We start from the raw sequence: 25721 nt of genomic DNA on the forward strand, positions 1-25721 counted from the left end.
GCTGACTTAGAATGGTACATGCAAGGGTCATTTAAAGTTAATTGGTTCAGTGGCCATCAAATGGCAACGGAGCACCACTGGACAGATGTTTGGGAGGTGGACAGTACTTAGCACTGTGGAGCCACTGACATGGTACTGGCATGTTATTTAGGGGTTGTGCTCTGGTGTCATGTGGATGTCAAGTGTGGGGTTGCTCATGATAGTCAAGCTTGAGACATATGTTTCATAGTTTCTTTTATATTTAACCTGGGTAAATTTAGATGTTGAATCTCATCTACTGAGTGGTCATCATCCAAATATTATCTATCCAGCTGTGGCTTTCCTTTAGATGTAGCCAATAAACTGGCTGTATTTATCAGATAAATGTACCCAAAACAAAATAATTATAATAATAAAATGCCACATTTTTTTTTTATAATTGAACCATTTTTGTGTTTTTTTTTGACTGTTACTGATCTTTTAAAATTAATAATTTTAATTTAATTGTATTTAAACATGCCTTTTTAACTCACTACAACGCTAAATCAACGAGAACCTTTGTTCTCTCCACCAAAGCTACAACGTCACTGCCGCTTGCAGCCGCTCAGCTCCAGGCGTCACCTAAACCCGGCCCGAGATGATATTTTGCGCATGCGCGGTATTGGTGCGGCTTTAGGTGACGTCTCTCAGCTCCCCGTTAACCTCTCGTCCATGGAAAGTCGCACAAACCCGAGAGAAATACACCACAGTAAATAAAATGGAAATAATTTAATGTTCCTTGGGCGGCCCGGTACCATTTGGTCCACGGACCGGTACCAGTCTGCGGCCCGGGGGGTGGGGACCACTGTTTTAAAGCACTACTGCACACATCTTTTCCATTAAACCCTGTCTTTTTCTTTACTTCACATAGGTTCTGTGCTGTTGCAGTTGCGTGACTTTTCTGGTCGCACTCCTTTGGACCTGGTTTCTAGTGAGGCGCTGTGTGAGAAGCTCATACGCTGTGCTGAAGAAGGAGATGCAGCTCTGGCAGCCCAGAGCTCTGACGTAAGAGACATGACTCTTGTGGAGACCTGCTCGTGTCTCCTCAGCTGCCTCCTCCTCACCTACTTAGCCGAACAGCACATTCCCTCATATGAAAGTGCAGAGCCAGTGCTGGAGCTCAGTCCAGCTACAGCACAGACTCTGCTTAGCCTGAGCCCAGAGACAATAAGCTCACACTGTAGAAACTCTACAGCAGGGGCTCTGGCCCAGGACCTGAGGACTCTGATGAGTATGGAGCAGTATGTGGTGAAGCTGAGTCCTGCACTAACACGCTGCCATGGGACACACACTAGTCTGCTCATCCAGCTGCTGAAGGACCTGCAGGCTGATGGGATGGCACTGCTCAGCGGCGAGTCGGAACTGTGACCAACACCTAGCATTTCCATATGTACAAAGAGCTGGTTCACAATCATTTGTTGATAGGACCAACAAAAATATTCAGTCATTTTGTCATTATTGTAAATAAAATATTTTTTTATTATAAGAAAATATATTAAACTTAAGCTATAATGCCTGTATTAAGCTATTGTGTTTTATTCAAGCTATAGGTATTATGCTTAAACTTATGTGTAGTATCCACTCTGACCATGTTTTTTCATACTTTTCTTAATAAGCGAAAAAATAACACTTTTTGCACATTTGCATTCCATAGACAATGAATAGTGATGTACATAAGTTAAGAAGTTCATCTCTATCCTTATTAAGTGTACATATTAGTAAAGAGATAATGGTTTAGATTCAACTAGAGCATGTGAGCACCTACTTATTCTCTGAGCAAAAAGTTCCATTTGATCAAGTATCAAACACCAGGAACCTGCTAAAAGTTCAATCCCAGATTTCCAAATAGCCTTCAGCAATAAACACAAGTAGTTACGGACAAAATCAGCATATTACATATTACACGTTACTTAATGTATACATTTTTTATCTATAACTCATTAAATCTTCAGCAGAATTAAACTGTTATTCTCTGATCTAAGCTATTTGTAAAGCCAGTCATTCAGTATTCATTGTTCTTTGAACCCCAGATAACCATCAGGGACAGTGACCTGGATCCCTTCCTGTGCACAATTTTTTCTAATTAATGACCTTCATCTGACATGGTATTTAACATAAATACTTCTGTGATACAGCCATCTTTTCTTACAACCTTGGCTAGTTGTTGCTGAGTCAGTATTGATTAAAAAAAAAAAGACAGAACCTTAGCGTGTTTTCAGTGTTGAATGAACCTCAGCTTCACGTATAACTAGCTTTCTGTTTCTCACACAATAACCTGAGAAATCAAAACACATCAGGACTAACTGGAAAGGTGTTCCAAGATGGCCACCACACACACTGCTGAAGTACAGCAACGTCCAGATACAGTATTTCTGATTGTAACCTACCTGTAGGCCACAGGGATCCAGTCTCGAATTATAAAAGAAATCCCTTGTGTTTTTCCTTTGTGGCAGATAAAGAGTTCAACCTTATCCTGAGGCATCAGACAGCTACCCATAAAGGGATTAACTTCTGGAGATCGGGAGTGATTGTTCTTCTCCCAGCAGTAAAATGGCTAATGTATTCCCAATCTTAAATTGTCGCTGGAATGCCAGTGCATGTGTATTTAGCGTAGAGCAGCACACACCATGACACAGGTTTTATTCTGGTGAGACCACCAACAATGTGATAGACACGAACACTGGGCATGTGGCCCAGGCTGACCTGCACTTCATGCCAGGGAGCTTTGACATGGTTGAGCTGTTCGTCCAAATCCTTCTTTAAAGCTCAATAAAATCTCTGTGCTTAGGTACAGTGTATTCAGCGATGTGTTAAATGTATAAAAATCCACTCGCCAGGACAGGAGAGATGACTTTGTTGAAGATCTCAGTGTACATGTGCACTCACGCAACAAGGTGTCCAAGGTGTCTGTGGTAAGGAGGACCGAAAGACATGAAAGAGAATTATTTTGGTAGTAATACTACGATGGAAATCTAACACACATGCTTTATATTAATTAGATCAAGGTTTTGTACACTGGTATAAAAGAATACATTTTTCCTTTTTAGTACATGATCCAATTTTTTGTCAAGTAAAGTATTTGAGGATTTTTACCTAATGTTTTTTATGCTTATTATTTATTTATTTCACTTGAGCATTATTATATTAATCTTATGCTTCTAGTATTTAAGTGGTCCAACAGAAACGACATCTCACGTTATTATTATAAATCAGTGGTCCCCAACCTTTTTTCGCCGCGGACAATGTTGATCATTTTACCGCGGCCGGGTGGGGGGTGGTGGTTGGCGGCTATAGAATTAAATTAAAATTAATCATTATAATTTAATTGTATTTAAACATGCCTTTTTAACTCACGACAAGGCTAAATCAACGAGAGAACCCTGAGCTTGTTTCTTTGTAACGAGACGGTTCCATCTGGGGTAATACTAGACAATGACACCTGAAGTGTGTTGCTTATGTCCAGTTTATTCCGTCGTTTTGTTTTGGTTGCCATCACTGCAGAAAACCCCGCTTCACACAGTTAGGATGTCGGAAATGGCAATAGGGATTTAAGTGCTGTGGTGGCAATCTCAGGGTATTCCGCCATGACTTTAATCCAGAACACCGGCAGAGTTTCTAACTTTCTAACGACGTCTGTTTCGTTCCCATTTTTGCTATTTTTTGGGTTAAATTTGAGCAAACACAATATACACGTACACCAAGCACTGTTAAACATGACAAAGTACCGGTGAACGGAGAGAAGAGCGAAAACGCCACTGCTGCTTGCAGCCGCTCAGCTCCAGGCGTCAGCCAAACCCGGCCCGATAGCATATTTTGCGCATGCGCGGTATTGTTGCGGCTTTAGGTGACGTCTCTCAGCTCCCCGTTAACCTCTCGTACGTGGAAACTCGCACAAATCCGAGAGAAATACACCACAGTAAATAATATGGAAATAATTTTATGTTCCTTGGGCGGCCCGGTACCATTTGGTCCACGGACCGGCACTGTTACAAATCGTTGTTACCTTGTAATTCAGTTTTCTCTGGTTTACTCATTTTTTATTCTTTTTCTGAAATCCAGCTACAGTATGCTCATGGTGGTCTGAACATGCTTCTCCATAATGCAAGTTTTTCTACTGGCCTAGCATGTGTCTGAACCTATAGTTCAAACCCATACACCCTCCGTCTGTGTGGTAGGTTCTCCTAAATGGACTCCACAGAAGACAGGTCTTATCCCCCTCGCTTAATGCTGGACGGAGATAGATCAGGCTCATCTGTGTGCCAGGTGGAGTTCAAGGTTCAAATCCTTTCACTTTACTGATCTCGTTGTAACCCTTTTGGTGAAAACCAAATAAAAATACTTGGCTTTCCTGATGCCAGCCTTTTCAGCTATACTGTGTCTTCCAAAGTTAAAGAGAGATGAGTCCGGCGAGGTGAGACAGGACAGGACAGGGCAGGATTAGAGCTAAAACCGAGATGCTGCACCTGACAGCGCAAGAGCAATAGTGGGTTTCATTAATAACAAAACCGAGTGTTCTTTCCCTCTTTCTTCATGTAGCAGTAATTATTAGCGTCTGGCTGTGCTGTTATTTGTAGTGAGGTGCAGCGTGCGATGTTCTGTGCTCATATTGAATAACAGCAGGGATCAGACAGGGGAGGGACGGCCAGACTAATAAATGATTAGGTTAGGGGAGCACAGTGGCTCAGAGCACAGGGGAGGCCCCTCTGGCCCCTTCGCATGAAACGAGCAACCCCTCGATCACTCAGTGAGTGGGTGATATGTACATGTTTGCATCAAAGCCTGATTTCTTTGCTAGGAAGCGGAGGCCCAGCTGGAGTCGAGCACACACTCTGCAACCCTGGCAGTGCGGCAGGAGGATTAATGGTGGCTGAAGAAATCAGAGATGACCGATTAGACACACATTTTTGCACAATTTCTAAAAACGCCTGTACACACCTGCATTTTATTTGATTGCAGACCCACTGCAAAGAATCTAAGAAAGTATCTTATCTCTAAATAGCACTGCACCTCGTACACCCTGTGATCCCACCGAAACAGACCTCCATGTTTCCTTTCAAAGCACTGTAGATTCGTACATCTAAAACATCTCACACATTCTTTTCCCTTGACTGAAGACCAATACAAAAGTAATAGATGATAAAAATATTTAATAATCTTCATATCTCTTTCTTAAAATGAACAGACATTCATCTGAGGAATTTACTGAAATATTTTAGTGGCGCTCTCACATTCCACCTTTACCAGCAGTAATTCCCACCTCACCCAACCACTGAGAGCTTTATATCATTAAACATCTCTAAGGGAAGTAACACACACAAAGCTTTACATCATAAATATCTTTTATACATTTACAAGCATATTATAATATACATTTACATCAATTTGAAACAAAACAGATTTAAAAATCAGTGCAAATAAAAAGTGCTGTAACATTTTTTTTTACTTTTTTGCCTTTTATGAAAATGTTATATTCTACATTGATGATGTTGAAAAGGTCCACTTTGGTTTGCTTGCAAATGTAGGATTCTGAAGACAAGACTGAAACCAGTTTTTGAATAGGAGATGCGCAAGCCATACGATACGTCTACTAAAGAATTAAAAGAAAGTTGAACAGCACATACACACTCAGGCTTAGAGTAATCGTTCCCTTCACCAGATCCCAAACATTTCTTCAAGAGATCCTTTTTTTAATCTAGATCACTTCGGTACCATTGGTGTCTTGTTCAATGGGGAGTGTGTTGTCTTTGTAAGGAAATGCTTTCAAACAAATCAATGGACTTTCCATATGACAGATGTGCTTTTAGAAAAGCAGCCATGAGGGAGTTTTTTTTTTTTAATTCTTCATAGAAGGCCCGAACTTGAATAGAAGCCTCGTCTGATGGTGCTGTGATCTTTCAACACTTGCTCAGCAGAGATCCCTCAGGAGGTTCCCTACAGGCCGAGCCGTGACCTCTCGCTCAACCGTACGGATGAAGGAGAGGAAAAAGCATGGTGTGCCAAATTCAGAAAGGGTTCTGAAAAAAAGAACATGCTACGCCCTCTTGGTCCTTTTCCCTCCACAGCAACGTTGGTAAACTCCTGCCCTGCACTGCACCCCTGCCAAGTCCCTGAAGCAGCTTGTCACACACTGTTGACATTTTCAAGAAAGCTATTCTCTACAATGAAGACACCCACAAAGCTGCCCTCAAAGTCTGGCTGCCTGTCATTGGTTTCGATTCTACAGTAAACAGTGGAAAAATGATGCCTTTGTAGTTTGATTAGCACGCCGCGAAACCCGCTAAAACATCCTTCATTTTGCCCACCCACAGTGACTTCCATATTTGCACTGTGGCACCTCATGGCAACCCAGGAACACTGCAGAATGGTACGAGAGAGAGGGAGGGAGAGAGGGAGGGAGGCTGGGAAAAGATTTAGTGTGGGCTAGTATTCAGTAACCAAAATGGATTTTGTCACCAAAACTAATATGCCCCTGTAAACATGTCAGTCTTTTTTACCGCAAAAAAACGAGCATACATCATTCATCCCCTTAAAATAACCTGATTACCTAAAACAAATATCCCAGATGAATAAATACTGACTCTCGGGCCAGGCAGTTGTTATTTTCCCCCAAACACTTTAGTTACAGCTATAAATCGAACTGTAAAGAGGCTTAGCTGACAACTCTAATAACTGCTGTGGAGGACGTCGGGTTACAGCGCACAGCCTCACCACATTGTGGAAATTACAGGGTGCAAACTACAACCTAACCATCATATTTCCCCTCCAAGATAGAGACGTGATGTGCCACTGAGGCTGGCGGCATTATCAGCTGATCCTGCTATTTGTGTCTAAAGCCATTCCCTGTCTCTGGTCTCCCTCTGCTGTGCTGGAAGGACACCTTGGCTTTTAGAGCCATCTGCCTGATGCCAGCCAGTGACAAATTGCTCCTGCCGTACGACTCTAAAAGGGGTCAAGAGTTTTTCACACTCTCCTCTGCACTAAAAGTAAACAAGTATGGCGGAAACCCTCATGGTAATAATTAAAAGTGCTCCTCTATTTTCTCCTCTGTCGAGAAACAGAGGATGAGAGCGAGAGAGAGAGAGAGAGAGAGAGAGAGAGAGAGGGAGAGAGAGAGCGAGAGAGAGAGAGAGAGAGAGAAGGAAAGAAAGGAAGGAGGAACACCTAGCCGGTCCAAATCAGTGCCGGTCCTTGGCATGCTAAATCTGAGTCCATGGGAGAAGGAAGAGAGCTATCCTGGGTTATTTTTCTTTCTCTTATTTGGGCTGTGACTTGGATCCAGTTTCAGCTCTCGGTACTGCACCTGTTAAAACACACACACACACACACACACACACACACACACACACACACACACACACACACACACACACACAGAATCAGGTGGGCAGTGTTAAGAATGCATTGACAGTGGGGCTGTGTGGGTTGAGAAGCTTCTGTAAAGCAAACAGCGCTGAGGTCAGGGTGATGGGAAACAACATCCAAGAGCTTCTTCCTGGAGCTTGTTTCTTTCAGAACCCAAAATTTCCTATTCAGAGTATTATCAGGAATGCTATTTCATTTTTATGTTGTTTTTTTTTGCCATAAAATTTTCAAAGTGTTCACGTTGTAATAACATAACCAGACCCAAACAGCACCGTTATAATTCAGAGCGATGGAGCAAATCACATTGGAGTTGCTATACAAGGACTGAATCAAAGAGGTCGGGGACGGGGCACGTTCAAGATTTCCTCGCCAGCTTACATTTACCATGGTCGAACTTTCAGTTTAATCTCTTTTTGCCTGCAGGGCTGGCAACATTGAAGCGGCCTTAATCCACACATTGTGCAACCCTTTTCGCTCAAATCCCCTTTAATCAACGGACACAGGAAAGATAGTTTACTTCATTAGGCACAGATCCTCTGCAAACAGATGAGGGAAAACTAAAAGACTGTCACTTGTGGGGAAACCAACAAATTCAAACTGGGGAACATTTGACTTAACCTGACTCTATCAGCCGGACCTGCCTGAGCCGGATTTTCCCAGGCATGAGCCTATAAATGAGCCTGAAGGGGATTCCAGTTCATCACAGGGTAGCACATACAATCTCATCCACCTATTCACATCTGGGGACAATTTAATACAGAGACTTACCCTACTTGGGAGGTGGGAGAAAACCAGAGAACCTGGAGAAAACCATCACAGGTACTGAGATACAGCAATGCAAACCTCTGTGCCATACCTGGATGCACAGACATGTTTTATTGTTGGCTATATAACCACAAGTTCTTCAAAAGTTACAAATTAGAAGCTGAAATTTATTTGGTTAAATTTTTCATGAAAAGCAAAAAATATTTCCATGAATTTTTAACTGCATGTAGACTTGTATTTTAATTCTTTCCAATGTAATAAAAGTGCACATTATCGTCTCTGGTAAACACACCTACTTTACACTTCTGCGGAAAATGTTGGTGAATTCCCTTTAATCTTATTTGAGTGAGATTAATTGGTTGCATGCAAAAGTAGGAGTAACCATTAGGCCACTGCAGTCTGTGCTCAGTGGTGGTGACAGGAGACAAACAGTTCAGGGTGCTTTGGTTGCATATGCGCAGGCGATTATTGTGTTATGTCTTTATGTCAGCCATGCTGCTGGCCCACAAATCTGTCTATCTACTGGTGACTTAGTACCATTAATGAAGCTCTATTGCTTCCAGGGAGCCAACAATCTATCTGAAAATTATTTTGGTTAGAGCTGGAGAACATATCTATCCTCCATCCACGCATCCCCCCCTACATAATGAAGAGGCAAAAACATCACAAGCTGACATCTGAGCATGGTGCATACGAATAAGATTGAAGGATTTATACGACTGTTTTTAACAAAGCCGACGGGGAATATGAATAAAGCGATTGTAATGACCTAACTGTTTAAAAAGAACTTCAGACCCAGATTTGAATAGAATAAACTATAGTTAATGATTACCAGGATAAGGCAAGGAGAGAGTTTCCAAAGAGCTGAAGGAAAAGTATATACTGCATTATGGGATCTCAACATGTTCTGATCTGCAGCTGGAAACCTTCCTGAACTAAGTAAACAAAAGTTTGCATGTCTAGGTGACAGGATACAGATCAATGTTCGTGAACCTAATGGAAGAAAAGAAGTGGGTGATGAAAACAACAATAAAAGTGCTATCAAAAAAGTCCTTCAGAAAAAGCAACTGCCACAGAAATGCTCAGCACGTTACAGGTTCCATTACAGTTAAAGGCTGACAGCTCCACCATCTTAATTGGAGCAACATGCATTCACCCTTTTAATGATGGAGAGCTGTCCCGCCGAATACAGCCTGCTCTCTGAGAGAAGAGCGGAGACAAGAAGAACAGACTGGGAGGAATAGACATTTCTGTGAGGAAGAAGAGTCAAATCAGTATGGTGAGATAGCAATTTGGAAAAAGTGGCTGGCACGAAGCAAACATCCACAGGAAAAGACCTTGAGCCGCTTCAAAGGCTGCTCCACCCTCACTCCTCTCCCCCGCGCTGACAGCAGCAGGCTTTGAAATGTGTGCATACAGAGGTGGAGCCATGTACACGAGTGCTTCGTTTAGCCGTGTCTCACGCACCATCCCGGGACACGATGATGCTGAACGTGCTGTCGCCCCGCCGCTGAGCAGGGAGGCGGCAGCAAATATAAATAATATAAATGAAAGGAGAACATTTTAATGATACTCTGCTATGCTCTTTACACAGGAAGTTAGAACGGGTTAAATCTTTCCTGCTTCATCTCCAGTGACACCTAACCCAGCATTAGGGCTATTAAACGCTCTCCTCAAAAAAGGCACATACGCCCACAGATGAGAGAGATCTGCTTGTGTGTCTATTGTCAAGAGAAAGCGACACATGCAAGAATGGAGAAACTTTTGTTTGTGTTGTTTTGGGATGTGCACTAATTGCTAGATTCTTGTACTGCTGATATACACAGATGAGAGCACCAAGACTGAAGCCACAGAACATGAGGACCTCTAAAATAAGTCTGGAACGTTTCCGCAAATAGTGCTAGTCCCTTTTTTGTCTTCCCTACCAAAGCATATATGCCATATCCAGGTGATGAATCGGGCTGCGTGCGGAAACACTTTGTATGTCTTTTCATTTGCATACACCATAATGGCATTTTTGTGTGCTAATTGCTAGCGCCCCACTTTACATTCTATGTCTTTCCTGGCTAATGGTATCATAAAACATTCTAGCGATAGGACATGTCTCTAATACTAGGTTGCAAGTACTTAAGTCAGCAACAAGAGCTGGCCTCGTTTAACGGACATAAAAGATTCCCTTGGATCAGAGAGCTAGCTTACTCAGGCATGAAATCAAACCCATTCAACCGAGGGCAATATGTACAAGGTAAAGCTTGTCTCTAGGCATATTGAATCAGAAGAAAATGCATAAGATAGAAAAAATAGGTGTACTTAACAGGTAGCTACTGCACAGCAGGTAAAACATATAGGATTCCAACAGTGTAACAAAAAAGACCCTGCAGCTCAGCATAGAGCAGCTTTACATTAGGTTGAAAGACATTTAAATCCCTGGAGCTCTTATAAAAAGTACATTTGAAGCCTGCATGCTCACTGTAACTGCTATAGCCATGGAGTTTAAACCTTAGATTTTTCTTGAAGGGAGTGAAGTACACACACCCAAACTCTGAAGTTATTTTGTATTCCTATGAAAACACCATATACTGATGAAGAGCTTCATGGTGCCCTTTATATATAAAGAGACATTAGTAGCTCATGAGTTCGGCTTGTTCCGAGGCTCCTCCAAATGATCTGTAAAGAGCAGGGTGTCTGCAGGGCTGTCGCTGTCAGGGGACAGTGCGGGAGGTTTGGGTCACAATGGGGCCTCGAAAATGGTGCTTCATTTGTCATCTGCACGAAACGCTCATGCCTGCTCCTGCCCGCAGGACACACCCTGATTCTAGGATGCTTAATTTAAGTCATTGATGTCCCTTAGCAGCACAGAGTGCTGTCCCCCTTGGGCGTGTGTAACCCAGAAAACAGAGGTGAGGTGAGGAGACCTGTGCAAGCAGCTCAGAGAGATGCAGAGCGGAACGTTCCTGAATCGTATTGCTTCACATTATGTACCTTCTCACAGCTACATGATACATTGCTTTTTTTTACAGACTAGCCCCGAGTCAATGTCCAACAACCTGGCACAGATTACCCCTGTGGTTAAGTCCTCCAGAAGTTCGTGCTGACCCTGCCTCATTAGCCAGCGCCTCCTTCAGGCCTTTCTACCTGCCGGAACCTTCTGTGCCCCAGGTGCTGTGGTTAGATGAACCTAAGGAACTCATCCAGAGCTCGTTTGGGCCAGGCCACGGAAAAGCCAAGCGGGGGTGAGAGATTATGACCCTCTAAAGATGAAAGGCTGCTTGCCACCCAGGGTCCATCAAAGAAAAGCGATCAGTCCTGGATCAGAGCGGCACAACGCCCCAGCAGTCAGGACCACGGGGCTTAGCTAACACTGAAAAAGCCAGATAACAAGCAGGGCCTGCATTTACAAGCGTAGGCTTTAATTGAAGTTAAACAGTGGCACCTTCCCTTACACAATACGAGTGTTTATATGAAGCAGGCTGCATGACGCTGATCACACACTTAATATAGAGGCAGAGCAGGAGAGGATTACTTTACTTTACTCTAATGGCTTACAATAACAAAGCATGGCGAGTTACTACACAGCAAGAAGTCCATAAATCTGTGCATGGCAGCTGGTGCAGATTTCACTGATTTATATTAGATTTGAATGGCACAGACTTGCAGATCACATAGCCCATTAAGACTAATTCACAATGCATTATAGAATTACATTTAATCAACTGGCATGAAGTTTAACTGGCAGAAAGTGTCACAGTGTAAAGTTTAAGTGGAGTTTAACCCTTACATACTGAAGTTAATACTGGGGAGATTAGTACCAATCTGAATGGAATTTATTATAAACTGTTTATATCAATAACATTATACTTTCTTTATGTTCCTGAAAAGGCTTTTGCATTACTTTGCCTTTAGTAATTACTAGAGAGAACACTAATCTGATATCTGATATCAGCACAAAATTAAAGATTGGATATTGTATAAAAAATAAAAAACCTCATCCACTCTTGTAAGAAATAGAAAAGGCTGGAATTGGATTTGGAAACTGAAAATAAATTGAAAATTTCTAAGAGACAATTTTCTTTGTTAGGAGTCATTTATTTTATTAATAGATTTTATTATATTTATACATAATGGTAATCATATTTGCTATATAATATAGTACAGTATAATATACAATATATATAAATATAGTATAATCTTGATATTGGTTCCGCTATCAGGTGACATTCAAGGTTTCAATTTCAGTGTAAGGACTAGAAAAGAAATCAACCAGACACAGTCCATTAAACTGACCAAAAAAAAAACAAAAAACAAATCTGGTGAGAAAACCTGGTGACCGAATCATCAGGTTGTACAAATACCTACCTTTTGTTTCAGGGGCTACAGTTAAATGAATAGCAAAATTATAAAAATGACTCAGGGTTAACTGCAGAGAAAGTCTGCTCCTCAAACTCTCTGTGTCTAAAAGTGTGTCCTACTTCCTCTTACTAACAAACTGCAAAGTATATTAGGGTTATTAGCAGCCCACAGGAGAACACTATAGATAATAACTTATTGCAGAGAACTGGTTATTCTCCAGTGTGCAAAACACTCCAAAAATAGTGCAATGCTGTTTAGGACATATAATTCCATGGACATTAATCACCTGCATATTCAAATGGTCATGTATACAGTTCACTACAGGACCTATACTGGATTGCAACAGGTTTCTCTGTTACTCTCCTAATTTTCACTTTATTATACTAGCTTACAGTATATGAAAAGAAGAGCTCATATCATTTTCATATCATCAGATTATCCAGTGACTGCAGCATAATGTGCTAGCATTTGAAACTATTAAAACCTCTACAGTAATAACCATTTGGAATATGAACATTATTTATCAGTACTCCTTTTCTGTTCCATTAAAAAGGTGTGACTACTAAATTAGCTATTCGTTTTAAATAGTAGTTAGCAGAGATTCTACTCATTATCTCTCACAGACAATGGTGTTATATGTACAGATGAAGTCCATCTAACACCATTTCAGGAAAGGTTGACATATTTTATGTGTTACAAGCTCCAGGAAGATAAATGCATTTTGATAGTTGACCAAAGCAAAGATAAAAGCAGGTGTTAGAAGGAAAGATGGGGGTTGAAAAGTGACTGGCCACTCCATTACACCGGTAAAGTGTGTGCTGTGTAATTATTGACTGGAGAAAGTACTTCACTTGGACCTACTCCAAGAAAGATGGCTAGATGGACAGATAGTAGGGTAGGTAGTTGGTAAAAATGGAAGGTGCACCTACCACTTGCACATCGGAGGGCACTCTGGAGAGGAAGTCCAGCAGCTCGTTGTTGTCAATGTTGTACGGGGCTCTCAGCTTCTTCGTGAATTTATTCACCCCTGAAAGTTGGGCAGACACAGCAGCATTACACCTCAATGAGGGAGGACAAGTGCACTTCAGCAGTGTGTCAAAAGAGGCAGGCTGCTACTCCAGCAACGCAGGATCAAAAGGCTCTCTGAAACCCCATTTTCTAAGTAAAGATCAGCTGCCATTATGCCCACAAGAGCACTGCTCTCTGGCCTTTGAGAGCTGCTGCTCAAGTCTGGAAAAGTGAACAAAGGAGCACACAGACCATTAGCTATGAGGCTGTGTTTGGTCCCATCTCGCCTCTTCAACAGCTTCCCTGCTGTTTTTGATACCAGGAGTGTACAGATGATAGACACAGTTCATCTGCAACTCTCCTGGAACTGCAGTTCTGCCTTATTCATTATATTTCAACCTTCATTTCATGTTGAATATTGAATTAAATTTTTGTACATGGCAATAGTATAGAATATTACTATGCATTAAGGGTGACATCCTCAAGAGACATTCATGACTCACCCCAGGCCAGGACGATGTATCTGAGAGGAATGAAGTAAACTATAAGCGTGGCCACACACAGTGCCACTATGGCCAGCCAGCTGAGAAAAGGCACAGTCCACTTGAATGTACTAGAAAAAGACACAGGTGTTCAATCAGTTACTTTGCTGTATTTACATTTGGTGTTTATATAAGGTTGCCAGATCATGTCTCACAAGTTTGGATGTTCTTAATCTTTTGTGTTGTTTGATGTGATTCTGTTTAGATGACATTTAGCCACAGTTTGGGATGTTAACTGGATGTTCAGTTTAATCTTGGAAAACACGATTTTGCAGGAATTCTTAAACTTTTTATAGTCACATTGTACATATAAAAAAATTAATATTACATTGGATATTTCCTGAATCCAGAAATAAGTGTATGTCAAATATAAGTGTTTGTCGTTTTTAAATTTATTTGAACATTTTCACCTATCTAAACTTGAAGAATATTTTCGATTCATTCCATACAGTATATATAGCATTTTCACTGATGTTCAGGACTGTAACAAGGCAAAAATTAGAAAATCATAGAACCCTTAGTTATGCCTCCCAGAGTTTCGTAACATTGTTGTACACCAAAACTAACAAATGAACTAGACTACATACTGTAGCAAAGTTTTTCACCTACAAAAAACAAAGCTGATTAACTTGCACTTTATGTGCAAGGTTTTAAACTTCTTATATTTCTTTTCTTAAACAAACACATTAATAAGGATGCTTTTTGTGTGATGGGATTAGAAAAAAAGAGTATTGCCTCCTCACTTTTTTATCCTCTCTCCGTAGGAGGCCACTTCATCCAGAGCACTTTGCACACTGATGCAAACATCCGGAATGGCATACAGCTTGTACATGAATCCTTTTCTCTCTGAGTCCTGAGAGAGAGAGAGAGAGAGAGAGAGAGAGAGAGAGAGAGAGAGAGAGAGAGAGAGAGAGAGAGAGAGAGAGAGAGATAGAAAGAGGTTGGGCACATGCATTATTTTTAAACCTTTAAGAACAAACCAGCATAGGGGTTCAAAGACTTGGGAGTGCTCAAGGTCTCCACCTTCTCAGTGATCCTCATGCAGCATATGTGAAACTTTTTTTTTTAAAAGATTACAGTAAGTATCTCCACATTGACATTTTAAATGTAGATTGTATTGATCATTTGAATTTGCTCACTGCTTGTCCTAGAAAGGGTAAGCTATGCTAGACCATTAACTCATGGTGATGTCATTGTGCACATCCTCTTCATCAACATCTTCATTTCAAGCATTTAAATGTGGAACCGTTCAACATTTGATGGTTGAGAAGAACTTTAAGACACGTATACTGGCACCCCGATGCATGCCCTGGCCAAAACAATGTCCGCTCTGGAGTTTTTGCCAGATAGGAAGAACGGTCATGCAACATTTAGGATAACATGAGGTAGAGAAAATGCAGTGATTATGAGGACACAGACACAAAAGCTTCTTTAGTGTGTGAACATGCCAGGACATTCAAACACACACAGCTAGTGTGTACCTTGCAGTGTTTTTGTTTAAGGTTATCTAACTTAGCAGAAACATGTTTTTTTTCTCAAGGAAATAATGCCTTTTGTTCACAGTTTAGCACTATTACAAGCAAGAATTTTTCCAAGGTTGCACCCTAAACTAAATGCGTGAATCTATGCCCATGATAGCCTCAGCCTCAGATTGCTCATACACCCTAGGTTTCAATTTGAGTTACTGGAGACTTCCTGTCATTTCAGTGCAGTCTGGTAATTTTCATCTGACCTCTTGTCTGATATTACACTGTGCAGGTCCCCTACTCACAATTTTAGAACTATTTTTGTAAACTCTATAAACTGTTATGTGTATAACTGCAGTTTCTGAAATACTCAAACCAGCCCATCTGGCACCAACAAACATGCCACAGTTAAAGTTGGCATGATAGAGATCACACTTTTTCTTCATTCAGATGTTTGATGTGAACATTAACGAAAGCTCTTGACTTGTATCTGTGTGATGTGATGGATTTTGCTTCTGCCACATGATTGGATGATTGGATAACTGCATGAATGTGCAGGTGTACAGGATGGTGAGTGAATGCTCTCGTGTTAATGATTAGTAAAGTTGAGAGTCAGTGTGACCATTTAGCTACACAACTCATTCCCTGATTTCAGGCCAGATTTTGGCTGAGTTTGGGAACATATGGCCAGTTTTGGCAATGGCAACGGAGTTGTCGGCCAAAAGTAACCCGGTTTTAAATGGTAACCTAAAAAATGTAATAACATTTGGAATCCGTGCCAAACATTTCCCCAACAAACATTGTGTGGCATTTCAATTTTGGCCCAAAAGGTACCCAGCTGTAGCTCTAGTCTGAGATCTGCTTTCATAGAGGCTGACTTGTGATTGTTTTCTGGCAGTCATGTCCAGCTGAGTTCATTTTTGTTATTTCATGGTGGTATGTGATCCAGATGAACTGGTGAGTGTGGGCCATCATATTTTTCTTCATATCATGGATTGCCATTAACTATTATTCTGAATACGCTTTTGTGATTTTTCATTTCTATAATGCTTTTAACATTAGTTTGATTACAGAACAAGAGATGGTACAAAATTAGAGGGCAATGTAGATGAGAGAAAAGTTACTTGAATACAGAGTATATAACACAATATAGTCATGTTCTCTATTTTTTTTATCACTGCATTACAATATGTATTATAAGTCATATCTATATCTCAAGGTGTTCTAATGTTTTCTGTGGCCAGGAAGCAGGTGTGTGGCATGGTGGCTCACAGGCAATGTCAAGCCATGCCCAGCTCCAGCCTGGCACTACTACAGAGGCTACGCTCATGCTCTTCATGAAGATCAATTGAAATGTCAGTGTCAGAGTGGATAATACCATCCCAGAGCTGGCCAGCGCCTTGAGCCTAAAGATCAAACACTGCTGTGCAAATGAGGACAGAGACAAAAGGATGGGATATTTCTATACAAATGGCCTTACATAAGACGTTTCTTTTAGTTCTGTATGCCATGCAATGTCTGTGATCACTTTTGTAGTGGAAATGAAAGTGCACTGATGTTATGTATAATCACATATGGATTTGCATCAATTTCACACAGATTATGTGTACTTCAAACTGAACTGTACTGCCAGAATAGGAATGTCTCACACTTCCCTCTCATGTCCCAGAAAAGAAGAATTGAGGCTTGAGGTATAGAGTTTTAAAAAACTTTTTTACATGCATTCACACAATTTTCCCATCCCAGGCTTCTTCCTTGTTTATACTTCATGGTATGAAAAATAACCCTAAATATGGCCCACAAAGCCGCACTGCCTCCTGAAAGCCAACACAAGACAAATAGAAATAACTAGACACTATCCTGGGGTTATTTTTCTTTGCAAATATTTGACAATATTTCTTTCTTTCCTCCTTCCTCCTTGTTGCCATCTGGTTTGTGTTATCAATTGAAACAAAAGCAGCCCATATGCACCATTGTATTGGAGACGGTGTTAGTAACACAGCTTTGAGAGATGTGGTGTGTGTGTGTGTGTATGTGTGTGTAAAGAGGTACAGGTCATGGGGCTCTCCAGTCTAAACCATTGCCACATGGCCCTTGAACTATGAGCTCACTCCGATTTCCTGTCTTCAAAAGTGGACTGAAGGAGGCAGGAGGTTGAAATAACATCGGCCTGGAGAGAGGCTTGTTTTCACTGCTCCTCCGCATAGCTCACTCGCACTCACTCTCACACAAATATGCAGCCATGCACGTGTGTCTGAGTGTTTGTACTGTATGTGCATATGAGGAACCTGCTAAAGAGCACCCACAAGCTTCTTCCTTCGTGTCATTTGATGGAGATGCACTGTGGGAACCTGCGAATGCTACACATGGCCATTCCTCAGAGACAGGCTCGGTGGTACAGTCGACCACATGTTATATACAGACCTAGGACCTTCATAAAGCCATAGTGCTGTAGGCTTAATTCTATCAACACTGCAAACAAGCAAACCATTATTTCATAATATTTTTTGCATAAAATCCAGAGACTTTAGTCCTAGAACCTGTTTGTACTGAACACTGTAATACTTTATTAAATTTTCTTATCAGAACCATGCTTAGACATGGGCTCACTTTGGCTTTAGGCAAAAAGGAGCAACGGATTTAATCCAAAACTATAAATAAATATTTTAGGATTTCAGTCCACCAATAATAATTTTGCTTATCAAATGTTTGCTTGTTTCTTTTTATTATAAAGAAATATTGCTGTTGGCTGGTTAAAGTTTGATACTTTGTTCAAATGTAGTTCTTCCCATTTGTGTTTATTATTGGTTTAAGTTTTGACAATGGGAGGAAATGTACATGCAATCATGTGGCCTTTTGATGTTAGATAAGTTCATTCTCATTATGTCAGAGCACAAAAAAACTTTAAAGGGTGAATGGTAACAAGGTGCATTTTGTTAAAAACATACACTCTATGGAAAGTTTGTGAACTCCCGTCCAATTACACCCATATGTGCTTTTTAAACATCCTATTCCAGATTTAGTTCAGCTTTACTGTTATAATGGCCTCTACTCTTCTGGAAAGGCTTTCCACTTTCCTGTCAGATTTTGAGATGTTTGTGTACTTTTGCACTGCTTTAAGAAGTCCTGGCACATGGTCACCACTCCAGTTCATTTTAAAGGTGCTCAGTGGGGTTGAGGTTAGGACTCTGGACTTTGGACTCGTCAGGACACTCGATTTCTTCTGCTCCATCCTTGACTAACCATGTCTTTATTGATCTCACTTAGTGCACCGTTCATGGTCATGCTGGGACAGGATTAAGCCTCTTATTTCCAGTGAAGGGAAATAGTAAAGCTACAGCATACAAAGACATTTTGTACAATTGTATGCTTTCAACTTTGTGTCAACAGTTTGGGGAAGCAGCACATATGGTGCAGGTGTCTACATACTTTACTTTCTAAATACTGTTTAATTTGATGAAGTTCCCTGGTACCAACTGGGATCCTGTGCTCTCACCCCTGTGGACCAGGATCAATTCCCAGGCAAGGTACCAACCCTGGGGGTTGTACAAGTCAGTGAACTCTCAGTGTTGGTACCAATCCTGGATTTTTGGTTTTTTTGAATGCCGCAGGTGTTGATTCATGTCATTCTTCAAGCCCAGGTGCTCCACTAAGAGTCTCTTCAAATGCTCGTGTTTCTGATCATGTTTTCTGGAAGGTGCAAGCCCTCATCCACCAGATCAAGATAAACTTGTTAATATTTATATTATTAATTTTGTCATATATTATTATTTATATTTCTCCCTAGAAACAAACAAATGGTTACTTGCGCAGTTGCAGTGCCATTTACCCCTATAAAAAAAATTAACAGGGTTCAAAATGAACTTGTTAGTCACAGAACATAGAAAAGAAAATGGTGAGAGAATTCTGTTTGCTTCCCATGATCTTTAGAAGATTTGGATGATGCAACTTTCCTGTTGAACATGTAATGTGGAATATGGAAGGTACAGTATTTTATGGGAGGTATAGGACATGAAAATACATTTTCATAACCTCTAATAAATGACTCATGTAAAATGGTGTTTTCCTAATGACATTTTTGACACATTAATACAAAAAAAATAGATTTAAAGGTAAACTTTAGTTAGGGAGCTTGGACTTGCAAAATGTTGTAGAAATGCTTGAACTGTTTATCTCAAGTATGTACGGAGGTTGTTGTAAAGTACCCTTTGGTTTACTATGTATCTTAACTTTAATTTTTATACATATTTGTAAACATAATAGCACTAAGGCACAAATGTTGCCCGATCACAGAAAATTAAACATTGTAGGCATTGTAATTAAGCAGTGTGAAAGACAAGCACATCTACCCAGAAATACTCTAAAGCTTTCCCATTACCAACCTCTTCATACAGAAGTAGCAACATGTAATGGCAAGCACAGGCACATCTATCACAGCCAGAGCCTTGCATCAGGCTATTCACACCTCCTCATTGCTACAGGAGACCCCCAGGTTCCTCACAATGAGCACGCAGCAGGGGAGGTGGGTGGTCTTGATGGGACTGGCAAGGTCCTGGGTGGGCACTTTGGATGAGACATAGCTTGTTTGTTAGAAATGGCAGAGAAAAAGGAGGGGATAGTGTGCTGGGGGTGCCAAACTTCATTTACACCAAAGCTCAAGCTGCAATGCAGGAGGACGGACCCCCACCTGGAGTTAATCCACACCCACAACCATCACACTGCTTGTTCGGTGAGAGAGAAAACACGGTACTTTGATCTGCCCCGTGCTGAAAGTAAGGGAAACAAAGCAGCTGATAAGAGATCAAGATGAAAACGGAATCATTTCAGCCAGACTATGGTACTCCCAGGATGTAGCTATTATTTGTGCATCTAGAAAAAACAAGCCTTCTCTCATTTTGAGCCAAAGGCACGTTGACCCAGACGCTTGAAATTAGAGTTTTGTCCCAGAAGAGATCAAGGAGTGGAGCTCCACACCTTCAACAGCAAATAAAGCCAAGATGAGCTCCTGCTCCACCTCTTAATACACAGACATAAAAAGAAAAAAAACTTCGTTAATATTGGATGAGTGTATTAATTTTCCAAAAGTAGTTCACTGATTCATTATGAATGGAATGGAGTGATGGGAGATGTACAGGGAAATGCTTGTCAATAAAATCTTTGTGTAGGAGCACTTTGGGAGGTTAATTAAAATTACAGTATAATTAGATCTGAGGTGTGTGTCAGACAGAGTAAATGAGAGGTCCCCTGGCTGTTCACTTGATCTCAATAACTACTAAATACTCTGTGCCAAAATAATCTACATAAAGAAGATACATAAGAATTCATGATACACGACACAACCCCATCCCACCCAGCATTAAAAAAGCTTAAAATAAGCGTCTCCGAATATCAAATAACAAGAAATAAGTTCACAGGAGGTAGTTAGGAATTTTTCCTTTCGTGAAAAAAACTAGATTTTGAGAAGGCTAGTAAGCATGGTGTTAAATATAATAGTCACAGTCATCCTTTTATCCCTGTAGAGATAAACATTAATGAGCACAAACACTAATTTGTATATGAATAGAGTTACACTGGTATATAATGTGTTCTGGAAGATTCTGTTGTGCGAGTCATGTTTGTGGGTAGAGCCACAGTAAGTCATGTGAAAGAGTACAACAAATACTCGAGTGTGCTATTCTGTACAGATCCAATGTTCCCTCTCTGTGGGATTTTTAGTCAATTTCAATTTCAATACCAACTTCTTGATTTCAGAGAAGATTTCTGAATAGAAGTCATGAAATGCAAAACACTAACGTGTTGCATTTAATTACTGACTGTATAGAAGGTCTCATCAGAACAAATGCTCCTAAACACGTTGAACAAACAGCAATCACCACAGAACACTCCCTAGCTGGGCAAAGTTGACCTCATATTTGCCCTCGGTTTAAAAATTGACCTCAGCCACTCTTTTGTTTTATAACAGGCTTGTTTTTTGGCTTTTCTGATTTCCACAGGTGTAGTTTCATGTCATGGTGTACGTACAGATGTTCTCGTGTTTCTGATCAAGTTTTCTGGTAGCTGGGTACAAGCCATCATCCACCAGATCAAGATAAACATCTGGGAGAAGATTAATACAATTTTGTGAGATATGATTATCTCTATTATCTGGACCTATTTTGAGGAAAACCATTTTGCATACATTACACACATCTGCACTTTATTCACTATTCATACAGTATACACTGAATATATATATATATATATATATATATATATATATATATATATATATATATATATATATATATATATAATCTATAATTTATACCCTTTTGCTTCTACTTATATTTCTATTCTTTATTGTAATTATTTTCTCCTATTTTATTCTACGAATTTGAATTTTATGTAAATCTCAAGTCAGCAGGTGTTTTTCTGTTGCGGTGTTTGTTCAGACGTCTCTTCCACACTGTACTGCTGCTATGATGCATAATTCTTCTCTTAAACAGATCATGCTAAATCAATACCATATACTGCACGGATTGCATCTGTTTCTGTTGCCAGATTAAAGGAAAACACCACTCTAAATACTGAAATATTATTTCAGAGATTCTGGTGGTAATTTTTTTAGTAGATTTTTTCCCCTGTTATTCTCTTGAGAAGTTAGCATTTGTCTGCAAGTCAAACAACACAGAGAGATTGTTAGCCCAGTGTTTGTGGGATAAAAACATTTAAAATGAATCTCAGATTTAATATATAATCATCAAGTTTCGCTCTTAGCACCTAAAACAAAATAACTTTGACATTATGCTTCACTTTCCCCGTCACTATTACCCAGTCATGTTTAATGTCATATTAATAAGAATGACAAAAGTAGTGGAAACCGCAAAGTTGCTGAAATATATGTAAATATTATGCTGTTACTGTTATAATGTTGACTGCAAGTCATTTGTGGTGGATTTTTCCGTTAAGATACAGTAACAAAGGTCAGAATCTCGGCTGGAGCGCAGCTGCTATTAGGCTCTAACGGTAAGCAAAAACAGCCGATAGATATCTCTGTGTGCTTTTGGCACCTCACCAACACAGCAGGAACAAAGCAGATGTTTTGTTTTAAAGCAGGCATTTTTAAAATAAATTATTTATCCTACTCCAGTAATCCTTGGGTGAAAAGGGTGAATGTACACACTTACTGGGTAGTTTATTAGGTGTGCTTTCCTTGTCTCTACAGTTTTTGGCCATTTTATCAGATACAGCTACCATGTAGTTGCACTTTGTAGGTGTATAATTTCTGACTGCAGGCTCAGAAGTTTTGTTGGATGTTTGAAACACTGTGTTCTGGACATACATATTTATTAGACCTTGTTAGTGCACCATGTATAGTAAGAGACTGCAGTTCATTCTATTTAATGTATCATCTGGTTCCTCATCACCGTCATGCTACAGAAGCTGATACACTCATCATTTCATCACTACACACACTACAAGTCAGTTTCACCGTAGTGATGTTTATAATATCCCGATATTCTGGTCATATTTTAGTCCCCTTTTAAAAGCAGATGGGACAGTATGGGGTAGTGTGATGCAACTCCATTGTGCATCTAGTGACACACCATGAACTGTAACATAAGTGATATAATCAAAATACTAGAAGTTCACTCTTTATTATTAAACCAAATAAGCACGCAATCATTAACTGATGTTCATATCACTATTAAGTAAAATAAGGCCTAATTAACATGACTGTAGTGGTTCAGATTTGTTTCGGAAAAGACTTTCTGAAAAGTCCATTGTTCACATGTCATTTTAAAGTAAGCTCATTTATATGAACTTATCTTTTAGTCACAGACTGAAGGTGCAGGTGTACTTAATGAACATGAGTTTATCGCAAAATGAAATGAAGTGTATTCTTAAAGTTGCATAACATGTGATGTTATAATTGTTTGAGGACTGCTGTTCTGAATGTCAGTTTGTTGTGCAATAATGTTTCTTCCCCAATATCTAGAAAAATAATATGATGGTAAAAGTTTTTATGAATATGGATTAATTTTCTGAAAAGCATAAATAATTTAAACACCAGAGATACAACGCTGAAGCACTCAGTAACCTACCATCAGCCTGCAGAACCAATAAAACTGTGCATCTCCATGGCATTATTCCATCCACACGCCTCTTCTGCTGAGCCTATCGCTGTGATAGCGCAGTAAACACGCGTCGAGGAGAGAGACGACAAGCCAGGACAAGGTTTATTTTGGGCCCGACCTCTGCTTCCCACCACTCCCCCACTAAAACAACATCATTAGGCTCTAATGGGGCCGCCGGAGAGTGGGGTTCACCTTCGCCATTACTCCCCAGGTGTCCACACCCAGCAGGCAAGCCACTCCATCAGCCCGAAGGTCAGGCCGGATGTCGCCCCTGTTTTCCCGCCTCCGCTGACAACCCTCACCAAACGCATCTGCACCTGAAGTCATTCTCCGACCCATTGCTGTGCCCCTCGCCCCTGTAGTCACCCCCCTTCACCCGGCTAGGCCTGCTCTCCTTCCCTCGACCTCTCTGGAACTTAGGGAGCTGCTTCATGATGAATGGCGTGCGATTAATTTTAGCCGACACTGCTACGGATTTGCTCCTGTCCTCTCCATCTCCAAAAACAAGGTCGCCATAGAAGCACAGGCATCATGCTGCTGGCAACAACAGGCTCGCCAATCCAAACACAATAATTGGGAAATAAAGCTTCAATTATGGCAGGATTTCAGTGGCAGCAAGATCAGTGTCGCCTAGGACTTCCTGCTATGTTAACAAAACGTTATGTACTTCTAACATGCTTTCTGAAATGTCACCAGCTCCTTCATTACAAGTTAATGTGCCTAGCTGAAATTCAGATGGTGCACAAGTGGAATTTCTACATTTTCAAGGTTTATTTAAAAGTTACGCTGCTAAAAATGACAGAAACAGAAATGGCATTCCTTCCTCTTGAAGACAAACATCAAGGATTCACTCTCATAATTAATTCATAACTCAAGTTAAAAGGGTTCTAGTAACTGGCTTCCTTGCCTGTTTGGCATAGATACTGTCCTTTTTAGCTATGAGGTAAGCTACGTATTTGCTGCTGCGTTGGGGGGGGGGGGTCACAGAGCGACTGTCAGTCAGCCAACTTCACCACTGGCTGCTATTTAATCGGCTCATGATGAATTTCTGAGTGCACACCGTGTTCTTCAAGACTCACACAACACACAACTAGCAAGGCATGCTATTGCTATCCCCCAGGACTCCCAAAGAAGTTGCAACAACTCAAGCAGAAACAAAAGACATAGAGACAGGAAACAAAAGACACAGGAAACATGGTTTCTCTCCAGCAAGGCTTCAGAAATAAAAGTGAAGTGATTACGTAAAGGTCGACGTTTACATTTTATAACTAATAGCACTTTAGGTTTCTATCAGGTATATCAGTGACTACTGCTGTATAATTACCAGCACTTCTGTGTTTCTCCAAAAACTTGTAGGTTAAAACACCTATAGTTTGATCGGGTTATCTGTGCACACCTCCTACTGCCAGGCTGGTTTCTCAGAAGACAACGGGATATGAGTGAAGAGTGAGACGTTGAGACACACAGCCCTGCTCAATGGGACAGACAATAAACCACAGAGGGTAAATACGGGACAAACCGACTACACTTACCACCATCACGCGAATCCATTCAAAATGCCAGGAAGCCAAAATATCCTCAAGGATATGGCTTCCGGGCAGACGGCCATCATGGGAGGGGGCAGAGCCCGGCACCTTGTGAACCAGAATAAATTGAGATCTTTTTAAAAGCAAGATTATAAAAGCATTATGACAAAAAAAAACAAAAAACATCGAAGGTACTGAATGAGCGACCTTGAATAAAAGGAAAGAATGAAAAATCAATCTTATGGGTTTGGCAAGAAAAAGAGACATGGTTTTGAATAGAAGACAATGGCACAAGTCTGTTAGGGGTCCTCCTATTTTTTCTTCCTTTTTTCCTTTAATAGTCAAACATGATTAAAATGCAGTTCCTATGAGTGTCTCCTAAAATAAAAAAGGAGAAAAAAAAACAAGAAACCCAAAACAGCCAAAAAACATCTTTTACAGTCAGAAGCGTTTCATCTTTTAGAAACATGAGGAAGAAAGCAAGAAAAGATCTTGGAGCAGCAGAAACTTTTCTTCCCTTCCTTCCCTCTGCATTTTTCAGGACTTAGGGAAGAGGCGGAAAGCTCT

General features: G+C 40.5%; 2 protein-coding genes and 1 long non-coding RNA gene across 12 annotated transcripts in view; 1 reads left to right on the forward strand and 2 right to left on the reverse strand.

The window, feature by feature from the left end:
* Positions 1-1543, forward strand: part of slf1 (SMC5-SMC6 complex localization factor 1) — a 36765-nt gene extending 35222 nt beyond the window's left edge. For all 4 annotated transcript variants that reach the window (XM_047818052.1, XM_047818053.1, XM_027145680.2 and 1 more), the window contains one exon: positions 890-1543. In XM_047818052.1, coding sequence (XP_047674008.1) covers positions 890-1386 — 497 coding nt within the window. In that variant the 3' untranslated portion in view covers positions 1387-1543. The remainder of the gene's footprint in view (positions 1-889) is intronic.
* A 1098-nt stretch (positions 1544-2641) lies between these two features.
* Positions 2642-3864, reverse strand: LOC125145422. The gene is made up of 2 exons (XR_007143791.1): positions 3744-3864; positions 2642-2925 (listed from the first exon to the last, which is right to left on the reverse strand). It is a non-coding gene; the product is annotated as an uncharacterized LOC125145422 (long non-coding RNA).
* A 1284-nt stretch (positions 3865-5148) lies between these two features.
* Positions 5149-25721, reverse strand: part of mctp1a (multiple C2 domains, transmembrane 1a) — a 138768-nt gene continuing 118195 nt past the window's right edge. For 2 of the 7 annotated variants that reach the window (XM_047818073.1, XM_027145755.2), the window contains 4 exons: positions 14789-14898; positions 14007-14116; positions 13425-13522; positions 5149-7318 (listed from right to left, as the gene is read on the reverse strand). In XM_047818073.1, coding sequence (XP_047674029.1) covers positions 7247-7318; positions 13425-13522; positions 14007-14116; positions 14789-14898 — 390 coding nt within the window. In that variant the 3' untranslated portion in view covers positions 5149-7246. Of the gene's footprint in view, positions 7319-7350; positions 8237-13424; positions 13523-14006; positions 14117-14788; positions 14899-25160; positions 25263-25721 lie in introns of those variants that run through there. The other 5 variants (XM_047818069.1, XM_047818074.1, XM_047818068.1 and 2 more) reach the window with 5 other exon arrangements.

Source organism: Tachysurus fulvidraco, chromosome 9 (genome assembly GCF_022655615.1).
Source record: "Tachysurus fulvidraco isolate hzauxx_2018 chromosome 9, HZAU_PFXX_2.0, whole genome shotgun sequence".
Classification (NCBI taxonomy): Eukaryota; Metazoa; Chordata; class Actinopteri; order Siluriformes; family Bagridae; genus Tachysurus; species Tachysurus fulvidraco.